We start from the raw sequence: 15,894 nt of genomic DNA, 5'->3' as shown, positions 1-15,894 counted from the left end.
GTAAATAAAACGACTTTATTATACAGTACAGTTTATTTCTTTAATTATAATACCATAGCACATTTATTATACATAAAATAAGCTACATTTTGTGTAGTTTTAAGGCTTAGAAAATCAGAAAGTAGAAAATTATGTTTTATGGAGACCTGGGGATGGATTATTCTGATTTTAATGGTTTCCTATGGGAAATTAATTTTTGGGATACACACTTTTCGCCTTACACACTCTGTCTGGGAACCAATTAAGTTCGTAAGCCAAGGTATCACTGTATAGCGCTTTAACAACAGCTGAAGTTGTAACAAAGCGCTAACATGGAAAAAATCCAAATGCTGCCCCCTCGTGGAAGGGAAAAACATTGTCAAAGGCCATTGCCAGAGGCCATGGCCAGCGCTTATCGGCACCCAAGAATGAAAAAACAAAACATGAACAAATTCGGGAATGGCGCTCTACGTCATATTTTCAATTCCCGAATAAATTCGTTAATTCAGTGAAACTCAGATTTCAAGGCTATTTGTATAAGTGAGAGTATATCAGACATTAATAATAATAATAATAATAATAATAATAATAATAATAATAATAATAATAATAAATTAGATTTATAAGCACCTTTCAAAACTCTCAAGGTCACTTTACAGTCACAGGATACATTTTTCTATGGGTGAGCAGCGGCAGCCACACGCGCCAGCATTCACTCAACCCGGAAGTAACTCAAATAGAATAGTGGCAGAAAAGTTTGTCTACATTTTGAACCAAATGGGGTGATGGTATGAAATCAGCATTTAGTGTGAATATTTCTTGATGTATTTATCTAGCTATCCAGCTATCTAGGTAGCTATCTCGTTAGCTCGCCTTTTGGTATCTATTTGCTATCTAGCTCCCTGGCCGGCTATCTATCTAGCTATCTACATATCTAGCTGGATGGCTAGCTATCTAGCTGGCTAGTTACGGGAAAATTGGCATTTTCGTGTTTATTATGTTTGTTAAAGTCATTAGTCGTGCCTTGCACGCTGGGTCCGAGAGGACAGTGATTTTTTTTTTTTAGCATATTTGACAATAAAGCTGACTTTGACTTTGATTAGCTAACTACCGAGCTAGCTATCTATTTGTTATCCAGTTGCTATCTATTAACTGTCTCTCTAGCTGGCTATTTATTAGCTATGTGGCTATCTAGCTAGTTAGCTAACTGTCTAGCTGGTTATCAATTAGCTATCTGTAAGCTAGCTATCTAGCTTTCCATCTATTTGAGTTACTTTCGGGTTGCTGGCGCGTGTGGCTGCTGCTGCTCACCCACAGAAAAAAACTGATCCTGTGACTGTAAAGTGACATTGAGAGTTTTGAAAGGCGCTTAGAAATAAAATGTATTATTATAAGATACATAGATAGAAAGCTAGGTAGCAAGGCAATAAATAGCTAATAGTTAGCCAGCTAGATAGCGATTGTACGGTATTACAGAAAAGACCAAGAGAATAGACTTAGTACAATATTTCTTACTAATGTCTAAATAAACAAAAGTCCAAAGAACAAAATAAAACTAAATAACAAATAATATGACAACACAAAGACACATAGAGTCATCCATTAAAAGGAGACGTTGCCACTGTAAGGAACGCAGAAGGCATTTTGCGAAATGGCTGACAAGCGGCGCGTGGCGCATTTGTGACATAACAAGAGGAACGTGTCTAAAGTTGGCACATAGCGTCGCCACGCAGCATCACGGTGGGAGATGGTTCAAATATTTTAGCTGCCTCCTGTCACCAAAGTATGACACAAGGTTTTGCGACGGTCACCGTCATCATAAACATGGTTAAATTAGTACTTTGGTACTCGCCAAGTGTCAATCAAAAGTCAAAATGGCGCATTGAATGAACTCTTTCTCCAGCTCTTGCATCATCCGTGAGGAAAAAAACATATTTGCTCATAAAAATGTTAAATCTAGCTAGCTAGCTAGCTAGCTATTAGGTATAGGGCTATCTATTAGCTATGTCCTTGAGGGTTTTGAGGGGCGCTTTTAGATGCAATGTATTATCATTATCATTATTATTATTATTATTATTATTATTATTATTGGCATTAGCATTAGCATTAGCATTAGCATTAGCATTAGCATTAGTATTAGAACTAGTATTAGTATTAGCATTAGCATTAGCATTAGTAGTATTATCAGTATTATTGTTATTGTTATTATTATTATTATTATCACTAGCATTAACATTAGCATTAGCATTAACATTAGTATTAGCATTAGTATTATCAGTATTATTATTATTATCTATCTATCATCTAGCTTTCTATCTATTTGAATTACACTTCCGGGTTGAGTGAACGCTGGCGCGTGTGGCTGCCGCTGCTCACCCACAGAAAGCGTGTTAGCTTTCATGAATACAAAAAAAAATCTATTATTAAATTATTATTAAATCTATTCTTTAAAATCTAGCATCTAATCTATAATCGATAATATAAAAATCTATCTGCTAGCCAGCTAGCCGGCTGGTGGATAGCGAATGAATAGCCAGCTTGCTAGCTAGCGAGTTGGCTATCTAATCGCTATCTATTAGCTAGCTAGCCGGCTATCTATTAGCTAGCTAGCCGGCTATCTATTAGCTAGCTAGCCGGCTATCTATTAGCTATCTATTAGCTAGCTAGCTAGCTAGCTTTCTTTCTGTGTTATTCCGGGTTGAGTGAACGCTGGCACGTGTGGCTGCCGCTGCTCACCCACAGAAAAACTTATCCTGTGACTGTAAAGTGACCTTGAGAGTTTTGAAAGGCGCTTATAAATGAAATGTATTATTATTATTAATTTGTTTTTGGAAACCCTGATTTGATTTTTATTTGTGGGCATTGTTTTGGATGTTTTTCACTCAAAACGGCATCAGCGTTATGAAAAAAAAAAATCACACCTTACCTGTTTTCAGAAGCTGAGACATGATTGGTTGTCACTTGGACCCTGAGCAACTGTGACGTCATTTTCAGTCTATAGCAAGTGTCAAAATGGCCGCCCCTGAGATGAAAAAATAGTGTTTATTTAACACATATTCCACATATTCAATATTGATCAGAATGGCGTGTTTAGACGAATGGGGTTTACTTCTCCTTCCATCAATGAAATATTTGAACACAAACAATGGTGCAGCAACACACGGAGACCGCTAATAAATTGAAACTCATACATAACCCAAGCTTTGTTGAGCATGAGTATCTTTTTGAATCATCGCATAACCATTTCGGCACAATACAAGACACTCCCCTACTTACGAACATTCGAGTTATGAACAGTGGTACATGCGAACATTTTTGTTGTAACATATGTAGTATTTTTGTTGTAACATATGTAGTATTCTCTCCAGTTGTCTTTATAGAGCATATATTTTATTCCATGTTTATTTTTCACCAGAAAACCAATACAGCCAAAACCCAAAATGCATCGTGTGTCGCTTTATTGGTCAGGGGTGACGTGCCTTCAGTGACGTCACGTCAGAAATCGTCACCAACTCGAAAACAAGACTTCCTGAATATTCAGCACGAGTCTTAAAATGTAAAATATAGCTATATGCGGTGGAATCTTCGTAAAATATGCTCAGTAGAAGTCATTTGAAGTGATTTTACAAATTATGGACACAACTTGACTGAATGCGTCGGTTGTCCTTTAAACATATAAGCATTATATAAGCCTTGAACATACGTTACATACAAAATACAGCACTGAAGCAACTTACGAACAAATTCACCTTAAGGACAAATTCACCTTACGAACGACCGTTCGGAACATATCTCGTTCATAAGTTAGGGAGCGTCTGTAAATTTTTCACAAATTGCACAACAAAAAATGAAGTTGACGAGTGGAGTCTATCGACGGAATATCTTTCACTACTTTTATCCACAGACAACTTTTACTCACGACTTTCCATCTTTTGTATTCAATTCCTCTTTTTTTCCTTCCTCCCCCAGTTGCGGACACTTCTCTTTTCCTTCAAGCCGCCAAACCGACCCTAACTGGTCTGTCAGGTTCACACATACACCACGCACACACAAATGGCTGTCATGGAATCAACCCTGTGTTCTTCCATCACGCTTTGGTTCGGGGGCGTCACAAAAATGGACAAAATACGACTTCAACGGACAGTTGGGACGTCGGACAAAAAAAAAAAAAATGGCACCGCCCTACCCATTCTCAAGGACTTGCACACTGCGAAAATCAAAACAAGGGTGCGGAAAATCCGACTGGACCCTCCGCACCCTGCCCACCACCTTTTCTAGAGACTCCCCTAATAGTGCCTCTGCAATTTGTTTTAAAAAGATGACACTAGTGCAGCATGTTTGATAGAGATTAGACAGAATAGAAGTTATAATATTTAAAGGTTTCATGTTACAGTGAGACCTCAACTTACAAACACCTTAACAACTTACAAACTTTTCGTCTTACAAACGTCAACTCTTTCCAAACAGCAATTCCCTTTGACCTTCGACCTCCAACGCCATTCCATCAAGCCATAAATGACCATCACAAATGTAAATAAAGTTACTTTATGATATAATGCAGTGTATTTATTTCATTACAATACAACAGCACATTTATTACACATAGAATAAGGTATGTTGTGTGTAGTTTTAAGGCTTATTTAGTTGAAAAGTATATTTTATGGAAACCCGGGAACGGATTATTCCCATTTTAATGGTTTCCTATGAGAAAAATGTTTTTGAGATACACACTTTTCGCCTTACACACTCTGTCTGGGAACCAATTAAGTTTGTAAGTTGAGGTCTCACTGTATATGCTTAGTGAACACGCGTGACTCGAGTAAACAATAGGCCCACAGTAAAAGCGCAGATGGCCGCAGTCAATCTGAGTGAAACAGACATAGCCCAGTCAAACTGTCATTTTCATCTAGGAGATCTAGCCTTGGACAGAATTTAGGACTTGGGAAACTCCTTCGTCACAGGAGGACTTGAAACTCCCTCACAGGAAGAGCTCATTAGCCAGGTTACAAATTTATCAGTTCATTGAAAACACAATGTTTTATTGCTTACAGCTGTTGGTGCTTTGAACATCCAGGGACGTGGTATTATAATCAAGGAAACTATGTTTTACTAATGTATCACTTTGATTTGCATATACGCTCAATAAATAGCTTGGCAGAGGGCTGCAGAGTTTGGGTGTCTGTCTTGAATGGCTATGTATCCTGCCGGCAGTATAGGACAATCTTTCTGTGTCCGAGACTTTGTCCACAGTGTCCGATCGAACACCTCTGACAGTGTCCTACCGGAGACAAATTCCTTGTGTGTTCTACATACTTGGCCAATGAAGATGATTCTGATTCTGAATGAAAGTTAGCTTACTGGTGTTATTTCCTGTGTTGTCAATGAGGAAGTACATTAAAAAAAAGCTTATATGTTTTTCTTCTGTTTTTTGTATGTGTTTGCGTGGGTGCATGTGTGTCTATGTGTGTATATGTGTGTGTGTGTGTGTGTGTGTGTGTGTGTGTGTGTGTGTGTGTGTGTGTGTGTGTGTGTGTGTGTGTGTGTGTGTGTGTGTGTGTCTAGAAAATGAAGACGCTAGCTCAGAGAAGACAATCTGCTCCCTCATTGGTCATAAGCAAAGCACTGACCAGGTCAAGAAGCACATCCAGGTATCTATACACACACACACACACACACACACACACACACACACACACACACACATAAATTAATATACAACACTCTAAACACAAGTTCCCGTGAGAGCCCAGAGGTGAGGACCCGCGTGGGGGGGAGGGTCATGTGACTCATTTGTGGCTCCACAGGGGGTGTTTGATTGACATGTTGATGTGATTTGAGACTCTTGGCGGCACCCGTGCCCAAATCCCTTCAACTTCCTCATTGATAAGTTGAGCTAAACGCACCGGGGAGGAAACTTTAATTAGCCTTAGCCGCGCACCAGCCCCTCTTGCATGCACGGCCAGTGTGTTTGTGTGTGTGTGTGTGTGTGTGTGTGTACACTGTCAGCAAGTATGTTTATGTACATGTGTGTCTTTCTATAGGCATCATGTGTGTGAGTGAATGCAGGGATGAACAAATGTCTTTGTGGCTGCATCGGCATGTCCTCGCATGTATAGTGAAAAAGAAACGTGTGTGTGTGTGTTTGTATGACTAATCTTGTGAGGACCACTAACATTTTATATCATATATCGTGAGGACATTTTTGACAAGTGAGGACCTTTTGGCAAATTCGCCACAGGGGTGAGGACTTTGAATGTACCCATTCAGAAACCTCACTCCTGCTGTTATTTCAGTTTCAAGTCCACCTTTTATTTATGTTTTTTTAACAAAGTTGAAGTGGGAAATGGGGTGACATTTAGTGTTCAAATGTAACGCAAGTTCTTCTCTAAACTTATCAGCAACGGCGGTCCTCACTCCTTATCTGGAGTTATCCGGACCACACAAACCAATTGATACAGGAATGTGTGCGTGTGTGTGTGCCTGTGTGCACATGTACAGTATGTCAACAATACAATCGCTCACACCTTGAGTCATGTGACCACTTCACAAGCCTTTTGCCGTCTTCGTTATGCAAGCGGACTTCACACATGCGTCCAGTCACATGACCTCATACTTGCCAACTGTTTTTTTTTCAGTGCGAGAAGGAAAATACCGGTGTGTGTGTGTGTGTGTGTGTGTGTGTGTGTGTGTGTGTGTGTGTGTGTGTGTGTGTGTGTGTGTGTCTATGTGTGTGTGTCACTATAACCTAGCAACTTGTTTTCCAAAAGTCAACATGACATTTTGACATTGTTGGAAAGTGAAATTCAATAATACAGTGAGGTCACTTCCTGTCAGCCTGGCTTTCCCATCTCGAGTCCACCGAAACACAGTCGCTAGATTTTAACTTAGCAGCTGAAATCACTCACACACACACACACACACACACACACACACACACACACACACACACACACACACACACACACACACACACACACACACACACACTCCGGCGACTCACTCACATACTAATATGCTATGCGCGTACTTCATCTACATTTTAATCCTGTAGCAGTGTCTGAAATAGCGTCTGCCCGGATGCCCGGAGCGTGCAACATTTCCGTCGGGCGTGCAACTTTTCCGTCGGGTGTACAACTTACAAAACGTCTCCGCGTGGCCGACAACTTCGTCCAAAAAAAAATAAATGAAATATTTTTGTTTTCAAATGAAACATTTGCTTTATTAAATAAAGCAAATGTTTGAACGAAGATTTCGACATCGGAATAAATTCTTCCGATTTAGAAATCTTCATTCAGTTTGGAAATTTCTGAATTTCAGTTCGTTTGGCAATTTGCATACTTGGCACGGCAGCCAATCAGACGCCTGCTTTGTGCTTCCGTATTTCCCGAGCGTTATAAGGTCGTGCATTTGCATATCATTTTCCACAGAACCTCAGAAGAAAGATTCAAAAGACGCTAACAAAATGTATGACGCTACAAAACGTAAACGTACATTATCCAGTGACTGTAAAGTATACAATGTTTTTTTTTTGCGATTAGTCATCTTGTTGTGTTTCACATTATGAAAATTAGGGCAGGCAACGTTATGGCCGGGCAGGCAACTTTTCAGAGTTGTCTGCCCTGTTGTCCGCTAACTTTTTGTCATGAGTTTCAGACACTGCCTGTAGGACATTTTGAATTTTTGAAGGTCTTTAAAAGCTAAATAAAGAGGAAGTTTCAGCAGTCAGACCTCAGTCTGTCAGTCCAGACGGGGATGTGAGAGTGGTTAACTTCCTGTGGCTGCCTGTCAATCAAATAATCACGCCAAAGCTATGCTTTTTTCAATGTTAACTCATTCACTGCCAGACGATGTGCAAAAAATGTGTCCACGACAGTGCCAGGTTTTTTGTCATTGTCTCTTGAATTCCAGGACCCACAGAATATTGAGTTTTAGGACTACATAAATATTCAATACAATGTTAGAAACCTTGGACACTTTTCTTTCATCATAAAAAAAGAGTTAATTCCTAAATTATATGAATCTGGGGTTATCTGAGCTTGAAATGAGGGCCGATGTACAAAATACAATGCAATGCATATATATCGGTTTATATAGCACTTTAACAATGACTGAAGCTGTAACAAACGTGGACAAAAGGCAAATGCTGCCTCTTCGTGGAAGGGAAAAACATTGCCAGAGGCCATGGCCAGCGCTTTATTGGCACCCAAGCATGGAAAAAAAAACAGAACAAATTTGGGAATGGCGCCCTACGTCATATTTTCAATTCCAAAATAAATTCGGGATTGGCAGTGAATGAGTTAACAGAGTCAAACCTTGTCACCAAAATGTTCCGGAATTAGGTGTTGTCCATCTGTTTGGTATATGTGCATAAAATGTGATTGCGGTTAGCTTGAATGACCCTAAAATGGTCGCCGTAAAGCTAATTGGCAGAGTTCCTGTGTCTTTTTAGCCATGGCTCCTAGAGACTTTTTTGGAGATCTACTCGGGATAGACATGTTGCTAAGGGACACGGATTTCAGGGACTGACTTTTAAAAAACATCAATGGGATTGCCACCAAGTCGGACGAATGGTGATTAGTATGCTGCGTTGCGTATCTGCACCATTAATCAACATCCTGAGCGTCACAGTGCGGCCGTTAGCGGTGCATCCGTCATTCCCGAAAAGGAAGGAGGTCCACTCGGCTGTCCATCCGGCATTCAGCGAGGCGAGACGCACTCTGAATACCGACCGGTTCAACTGTTGCCTTTTTGTTTCGAGGAAGACAAGACGGCGTTTCTGGAGATGTAGTAGCTACTCTAGGTTTGATTTTGTTCCCAATCAGGTACCTGGTCCTGGTCCTGCAGAGTCACTACCATGTGTGAATTGAACATCTCCCTCCGAGTAAAGTAACTGGAATGTACGTCAAGAATAAACAGAAACAAGTACAAACACACAGACAAGACCACAGGATATCCGAAGGGCTGGAGAGAGACGATTGGTCGCTGGAAAGAGGCCATTGGCTCATACACAAGGAGGATGACATCAATGTTAGCGTGCAGCTTGAAGTGGGTCCGGCTTACATGTTCGTGCGAGGGACCGCCTTGTGTTTGTAAACACGGAGGAAATGCAGATAAAAGCTGACATTATTTGTCTAAACAGGAAAGCTCTACAACCACTTCCTGACTCGGTTGTCACGACAACCTTTATTTCGCCAATCATAAGAAAGACGAACCGGGACGAGACGCATGATGGCGGTTGTTTTGGTTTCAGGGAAAGCTGCCTGACTCCGTTGAGTCCAGAGTCTTGTGGTCTGGTCCAGAGCTTCCTGAGCGAGAGTCCGGGCCAAGCGTTCATGGGTCACGTTCAAATCCAGATGAAGACGGGACTGCAGACCCAGGACAGACATCTCTTCCTTTTCACCGACACGCTCATCGTCGCCAAGACCAAGTCAGTGCCTGCCACTTTGACACCCTTTGTCCTTCGCCCCCACTCTGACCCCCACCCACTGACTTCCTGCAATCCTTCCTGCAGTAATGGCATCTAGCTTTACATGCCCTATGCGCCACCTCCTTGTTTCCATTCCCTTTTGACATCCTGACTACAACATCTCCTTAACTCTAAGTACCGTATATAGGAGGTAGTAGGTAAGGTAAGGAGGGAGTAAAAGGATGGAGGTAAGGTGGCTGTGTGGGATCTAGGTAAGGAAGGGGTGTCTGAGGTGGTGATTACATACTACGGTATCTCATTTTACTGCCTCCACGGCCTACATCTTGACCTCCAATTCCTTATCCCTCTACTCCCCCCCTCGAATAGCGACCTGAGATCACCTTATACCCCTCAGACACTCCTTCCTTACCTAGATCCCGCATAGGGGAACATACCTCCATCCTTTTACTATCTATGTACCTTACCTCCTACCTCCTAACCATTGAACTTTTAAGCTCCCGTGCCCCTCAGGACTCTACCTCCTCAATACCCCCTGAATACTCAACGTCCGTACCACGATCCAGGTATCTTACTTAGATCCCTCACAGGCACCATACCTCCATCCTTTTACTATCTACGTACCTTACCTCCTACCTCCTAACCATTGAACTTTTAAGCTCCCGTGCCCCTCAGGACTCTACCTCCTCAATACCCCCTGAATACTCAACTTCCGTACCACGATCCAGGTATCTTACTTAGATCCCTCACAGGCACCATACCTCCATCCTTTTACTACGTACGTACCTTAGTTCCTACTTCCTAACCACTCAAGATCTTATCTCCTCAACACTAACTAAAAACTCGACTTCCGTACCGTGGTCCGGGTACTACCATCTTACTTAACTGCGTTCCCGTAGCTTCCTCAAACCGTCCACCATGACCCCACAGTCATCCGACTTTACGGCTCCATTCCATCAATACCCCGTCGAGTAATACCTCATTACCTCCCTAAAATGTTTCCTCTAGATTTCCCTGACAACAGTCTCCCATCACTTCACTACTTTCTAGCGACCATTCTACCTTTCCTTAACATCTAACCGCACGACTTCCATTCCCCACTCCACTTCAACTTTCTCCATGCTAGCCTCTTTAGCTTCTTCACTTCCCTAGTCCGCTTCCAACTTTTTAACCCGTCTGATTTTGGCCGTTGCCTGGTCTTTTCCTCAATTTGGCTCCCTCTTGAACTCTTCTAACCTCCCCAACTCTTGGCTAGGCCTCCCTTCTGCTAAACGTGTAATTATTTTCCGGCCAATTAAATCCATATGAAGCCCAGCGGGGATCAAAGCCCAGCGCGAGGGCTCCCCACCCAGACCGGCGCACCAAAATAGAAACTTAAAGAGCACGTCCGTATTTAACGCACATGCGCGTGCACACACACACACACAAACACGCACAGTGTGCAGACACAGCAGGACCTTTGTGGTCGGTTCCAGTCCGAGCTGACCCCTCGGCTATAATTGTCTTTATTACACGGTGGCTGAACTGAATGTGGGCCAACTCTGAGGAATGTTTGACAAAACGGCTGCCGTGCATTGACGTACATGGGCCAGGTTTTTGGAAGGTGCTGCTCTGTAATCGCGGTGATGGCTCAAAAGCACTTTTGGGGGTGTTCTTAAAGGACTACCGACACCATTTGTTCGTTTCCTAACTGACATCAGAAAAACGTTTTATAGCATATAAAACACCCAAAACACACAGGCTGATATTTTTAGTCAAATGCAAAACACCAATAAAAATTAGTTAAAGTCTCCCAAAACTACTTCAAAATGACTTCGGAGATGGCGAGTTTCAGAAGGCCCCGCCCCCTTGTTCGTGACGTCACGCCAGGACGTCATGCCTTGCTCTAGAGAATCAAAACAATGGCTTCAGATTCGGAGAAGATGCTTTCTTGTTACTCATCCAGTTATGAATATGATTCAAATAGTTCTGAAGAGGAAAGCATACATGTTTGCAATCACAGGATAAGTTTTTCTGTGGGTGAGCAGTGGAAACCACTCAACCCGGAATAACTCAAATAGAAAGAAAGCTAGCTAGATAGCTAATAGATAGCCAGCTATCTATCTAGCTAGCTAATAGATAGCCAGCTCGCTAGCTAGCAAGCTGGCTATCCATTCACTATCCACCAGCCAGCTAGCTAGCTAACTAAAAGATAGATTTTTACATTATAGATTATAGTTTAGATGATAGATTTTTAAAAATGGATTTAATAATAATTTAATAATAGATGTTTTTGTATTCATGAAAGCTAACACGCTATTACTTCCTCCACTGCAGGTCTCCATCTCACTTCAAGGAGAAGGCACGGGTGCGCGCCTGCGAGATGTGGACGGCGAACTGCGTGGAGGAGGTGTGCGAGGGTAGCACCAACCCAGAGAGAAGCTTTGTCTTGGGATGGCCGACCTGCAACACCGTGGCGACCTTCAGGTAAACATCAGATCACTGCGATTGGCATTATCGATATGGCGATTGCACACCGTGGCCCAGCGAAAAATCGGTTGGCGAACGGCTTGGCGATGTAAGGAACTCTGCTTTCAAAACGTCTGTGTAAGCTCTCAGTCGTACAGGAGTGGTCCATCGATGAGAAGGTTTCTTCAGCCGTCATCTGTACTTCTTTGAAGGTGTCGGACGTTTCGCTTCTCATCCAAAAGGCTTCGTCAGCGAACTAAAGTCTTTTGCTGGTAGTTTCGGACCTATATATATATCCCTACTGTCCAGACATGGCAGTGCCAGACTCTGCTATGATCGGTCCCTGCTCTCAGGTTGTGGGGGGAGCAGAGGACTACTCCCTGCGGCTACACTGATTACTTCTATTGTCCTAACTGATTACTTCTATTGTCCTGCCTGCATATGGGGTCTACGACTGTCCTGATTGCCCCGTTTGATCTGGTATCACCTGATCAGCAGAACTAAGCCTATGTTGCCTAAGAAGTCGGTTGTAAGAACGATGCATATTGAACCCCACCATGGCGATTTAGTGAAGGCTTTTGCTGTTTTATGAAAATAGCTTCTTTTACTCCCCTTTCAAACCATCTATTTTCTTTCGCTAAGATTTTAACCTCATTGTCGTCAAATAAGTGGTTGCTAGCTTTTAAGTGCATATGTACTGCAGATTGAGGCCCACGAGTATTATCCCTGCGATGTTGATAAAGTATTTTTTTGAGAACAAATTCTCGGTCTTTTTTGAGAACAAATCTGCTTGAAAAAGTGTGGTTGACTGTGCTTTTTGATTTTCGGAACCCTTTTTTTAGTCACGGTGTTTATTTCTGTTGCGCAAGATGGCTGTAAAGTACATGACATGCCTTGAAGATGGAAACCTCAAAATATATTAAAACACAGCACATAGCCTCCCTCAAGGGCGGTGCGCCATTCCTAACGCTCCTCTGCTAAACCGCACTGTGACAGGCTAACATCAGACACACACGTACGTACACAAACGCGCCACGCAAGCAGTGTGTTTACACAATTTACACCCGCCGGCCTCATCGCAGGCAGCCATGACGTGACGTAAGAATTTCACACTGCGGGAATTTCGCTCTGCGTTTCAGCACTGCGGGAATTGATGGTTGCGTAACCCTGGCATAATACTCGTATGAATGTACAGTGATACCTTGGCTTACGAACTTAATTGGTTCCCAGACAGAGTGTGTAAGGTGAAAAGTGTGTATCCCAAAAATTAATTTCCCATAGGAAACCATTAAAATGAGAATAATCCGTTCCCAGGTCCCCATAAAACATCATTTTCTACTTTCTAATTTTCTAAAAATTGTTTTAAAACTACACAAAATATACATTATTTTACGTATCGTAAAGGTGCTATGGTATTATAATTAAAGAAATAAACTGTATTGTATAATAAAGTCATTTTATTGACCTTTGTGATGGTCGATGGCTTGATGGAATGGAGTGGCCGGTTTCATCAGCATGAAACATTTGATGAGGAACGTAGCCTTCTTCTTTCACCATCTTGAGGCATGATCCCTTGTAGGTGCTTTCTCTGCGATAATTTTACCTTGTTCCTCATCAATTGTGTTCTGTTTAGCTGGGTTGATAGCTTTTTGCATTAAGTGTACAGATGGCTCTCTTGACCAATCACGTGGCTTTAACCGACGACTGGGGGCGGGGAATAGAGGACCAAAACAAGTCGGCTGCCATTTTCTTGTTAGGAGAACGGGCTCGTTCGCCAACGACACATCACTCATCGTGGCAGCTCTGTGTGTATCCCGAAAAATAGTTTGTATGCCAAGGTAAAATGTTCATAAATTTAACGTTGGTAAACCGAAAAGTTCGTAAGCCAAGGGGTTCGTAAACCTAGGTATCACTGTAATGTTATTTTATTTATTCGACTCTCCTCCGCAGCTCCGCGGAGCAGAAGGAGAAGTGGCTGGCGCTCCTCAAAAGGTAAAGCAGAATTTTGTGTTAAATTTTAGAACAAATTCTGATCCTTCATTAATTACAAATATTGTATTTATTTATATGTTTGCACGTGTACTGTAACAATATGAATTGCAGGTACAACAACATATTACATGCTGCAAAAATCCATTATTTTTTTCAAAGCGGATGATCATCTTTGTCTTCCGTTTTAATTTGTTAATGTATTAACTCATTCACTGCCAGGCACGTGCAAAAATGTGTCCACTCCAGTGCCAGGGTTTTTGTCATTGTCACTTGAATTCCAGGACCCACAAAATCTTGACTTTTAGGACTACATAAACATTCAATTTAGCATTAGAAACCTTAGACTCTCTTTGCTCATCAGGAAAAAAAGAGTTAATTCCTAAATTATATGGTTCTGGAGTTATATGAGCTTGAAATGAGGACGAGTGTACAAAACACAATACATACATTGATTTATATAGCGGTTTAAGACCACCTGAAGCTGGAACAAAGCGCTAACATGGAAAAAAGGGAAATGCTGCCCCCCCTTTGTGGAACAGAAAAAAAAAAACATTGCCAGAGGTCTGGCCAGCGCTTTATTGGCACCCAAGCATGAAAAAAAAAAAAAAAAAAAATCCGGAATGGCGCTCTATGTCATATTTTCAATTCTTGAATAAATTCGGCAATGGCAGTGAATGAGTTAAAATCAAAAATAAGGCAAAAATAGCTCAATTACAAATGCAAGATATAATAATAATAATAATAATAATAATAATAATAATAATAATAATAATAATAATAATAATAATAATAATTTTCATTTCTAAGCGCATTTCAAAACACTCAAGGTCACTTTACAGTCCACTTTACAGTCACAAAATTGTTTTTTTCTGCGGGTGAGCAGCGGTAGCCACATGCGCCAGCATTCACTCAACTCGGAAGTAACTCAAATAGATAGAAAGCTAGCTAGCTAACTAACAGATAGCTAATATGGCTGATTAAATCATTTTTTGTACTCATTTTTTATGAAATCATTTACTTTTTTTAATTGTCTTGTTTATATATTTTGGCTCTTTTTATTAGTTCTATTTTATTTGTTTTTAAAATATGTTCTTTATTATTTTCCATAGTTTCATTGTTCTCGTTGATTTACTCTAATTATTTTTTATTGATTCATTTACATTTATTTTCATGAGTATTTCTTTTTTTTTTTTTTTACTTATTTTACTCTTAGTTCTTATTCGTTGTTCAAATCAAAAACAATCATTGACTTTGATGACAAAAATAACTATTTTACTTTTCTGTCCCTTTGTCTTTGCTTGTCAGTCGTATTGACGAGGGAAAAAAGAAGGACGACCCAAAGACGGTTCCGCTCAAGATATTTGCCAAGGATATCGGAAACTGCGCTTATGTAAGATTCTTTGTCTTATGATTGAAAATAATTGTGTGGAGGAATTTGGCGGTTATATAAGAGAGCGCAAATGTATCTGTGTGCGTTTGTTGGTAGGCCAAAACGTTGGCGGTCAATAACACAGACAACACCAACGAAGTCATCAGCGTGGCACTCGTGCAGTTCGGGATAGCCGTAAGTATGACAGTGATACCTCGGTTTACGAACCCCTTCGCTTACGAACTTTTCGGTTTCCGAATGTTACATTTATGAAAAATTTACTTTGGCTTACGAACTTTACCTTGGCATACAAACTTTTTTCGTATACGGAGCTGCCTCAATGTGTCGTTCGCGAACGAGCCGGTTCTTCGAACAACAAAATGGCAGCTGACTGTTTTTGTCCTCTATTCCCAGTCTTTGGTTAAAGCCACGTGATAGTTCAAAGGCAGAGTGTAGACTGCAAGGTTAAAATATCCCATCAATCGGGCTCCACAAACAACCCGCACAAGCCATCTGTACACTTGATGCAAAAAGCTATCGACCCAGCTAAATAGAACACAATTGATGAGGAACTAGGTAAAATTATCGCAGAGAAAGCACCTGCAAGGGATCATTCCTGAAGATGATGAAAGAAGAAGGTTATGTTCCTCGTAAAGTGTTTAATGCTGATGAAACCGGCCAC

At 41.2% G+C, this 15,894-nt stretch overlaps 2 protein-coding genes across 3 annotated transcripts in view; one reads left to right on the top strand and one right to left on the bottom strand.

The window, feature by feature from the left end:
* The window catches only part of LOC148894353 (rho GTPase-activating protein 20-like), a 55,139-nt gene that overhangs the window by 18,239 nt on the left and 21,006 nt on the right, over positions 1-15,894 (top strand). For both annotated transcript variants that reach the window (XM_089002424.1, XM_089002423.1), the window contains exons 2-7: positions 5,542-5,627; positions 9,230-9,406; positions 11,720-11,869; positions 13,802-13,843; positions 15,149-15,233; positions 15,330-15,407. In XM_089002424.1, coding sequence (XP_088858550.1) covers positions 5,542-5,627; positions 9,230-9,406; positions 11,720-11,869; positions 13,802-13,843; positions 15,149-15,233; positions 15,330-15,407 — 618 coding nt within the window. The remainder of the gene's footprint in view (positions 1-5,541; positions 5,628-9,229; positions 9,407-11,719; positions 11,870-13,801; positions 13,844-15,148; positions 15,234-15,329; positions 15,408-15,894) is intronic.
* Positions 1-15,894, bottom strand: part of rnf17 (ring finger protein 17) — a 118,143-nt gene that overhangs the window by 85,821 nt on the left and 16,428 nt on the right. The window contains exon 2 of the transcript XR_016115747.1: positions 2,906-3,001. The gene's annotated coding sequence lies outside the window, so the exon portion shown is untranslated. The remainder of the gene's footprint in view (positions 1-2,905; positions 3,002-15,894) is intronic.

The sequence above is a fragment of the Hippocampus bargibanti genome, linkage group LG08 (genome assembly GCF_051943395.1).
Source record: "Hippocampus bargibanti isolate YZ-2025 linkage group LG08, ASM5194339v1, whole genome shotgun sequence".
NCBI classification, from domain to species: Eukaryota; Metazoa; Chordata; class Actinopteri; order Syngnathiformes; family Syngnathidae; genus Hippocampus; species Hippocampus bargibanti.
Note: the sequence above shows the minus strand (reverse complement) of the source record. Positions and strands in the feature narration are given on the sequence as shown.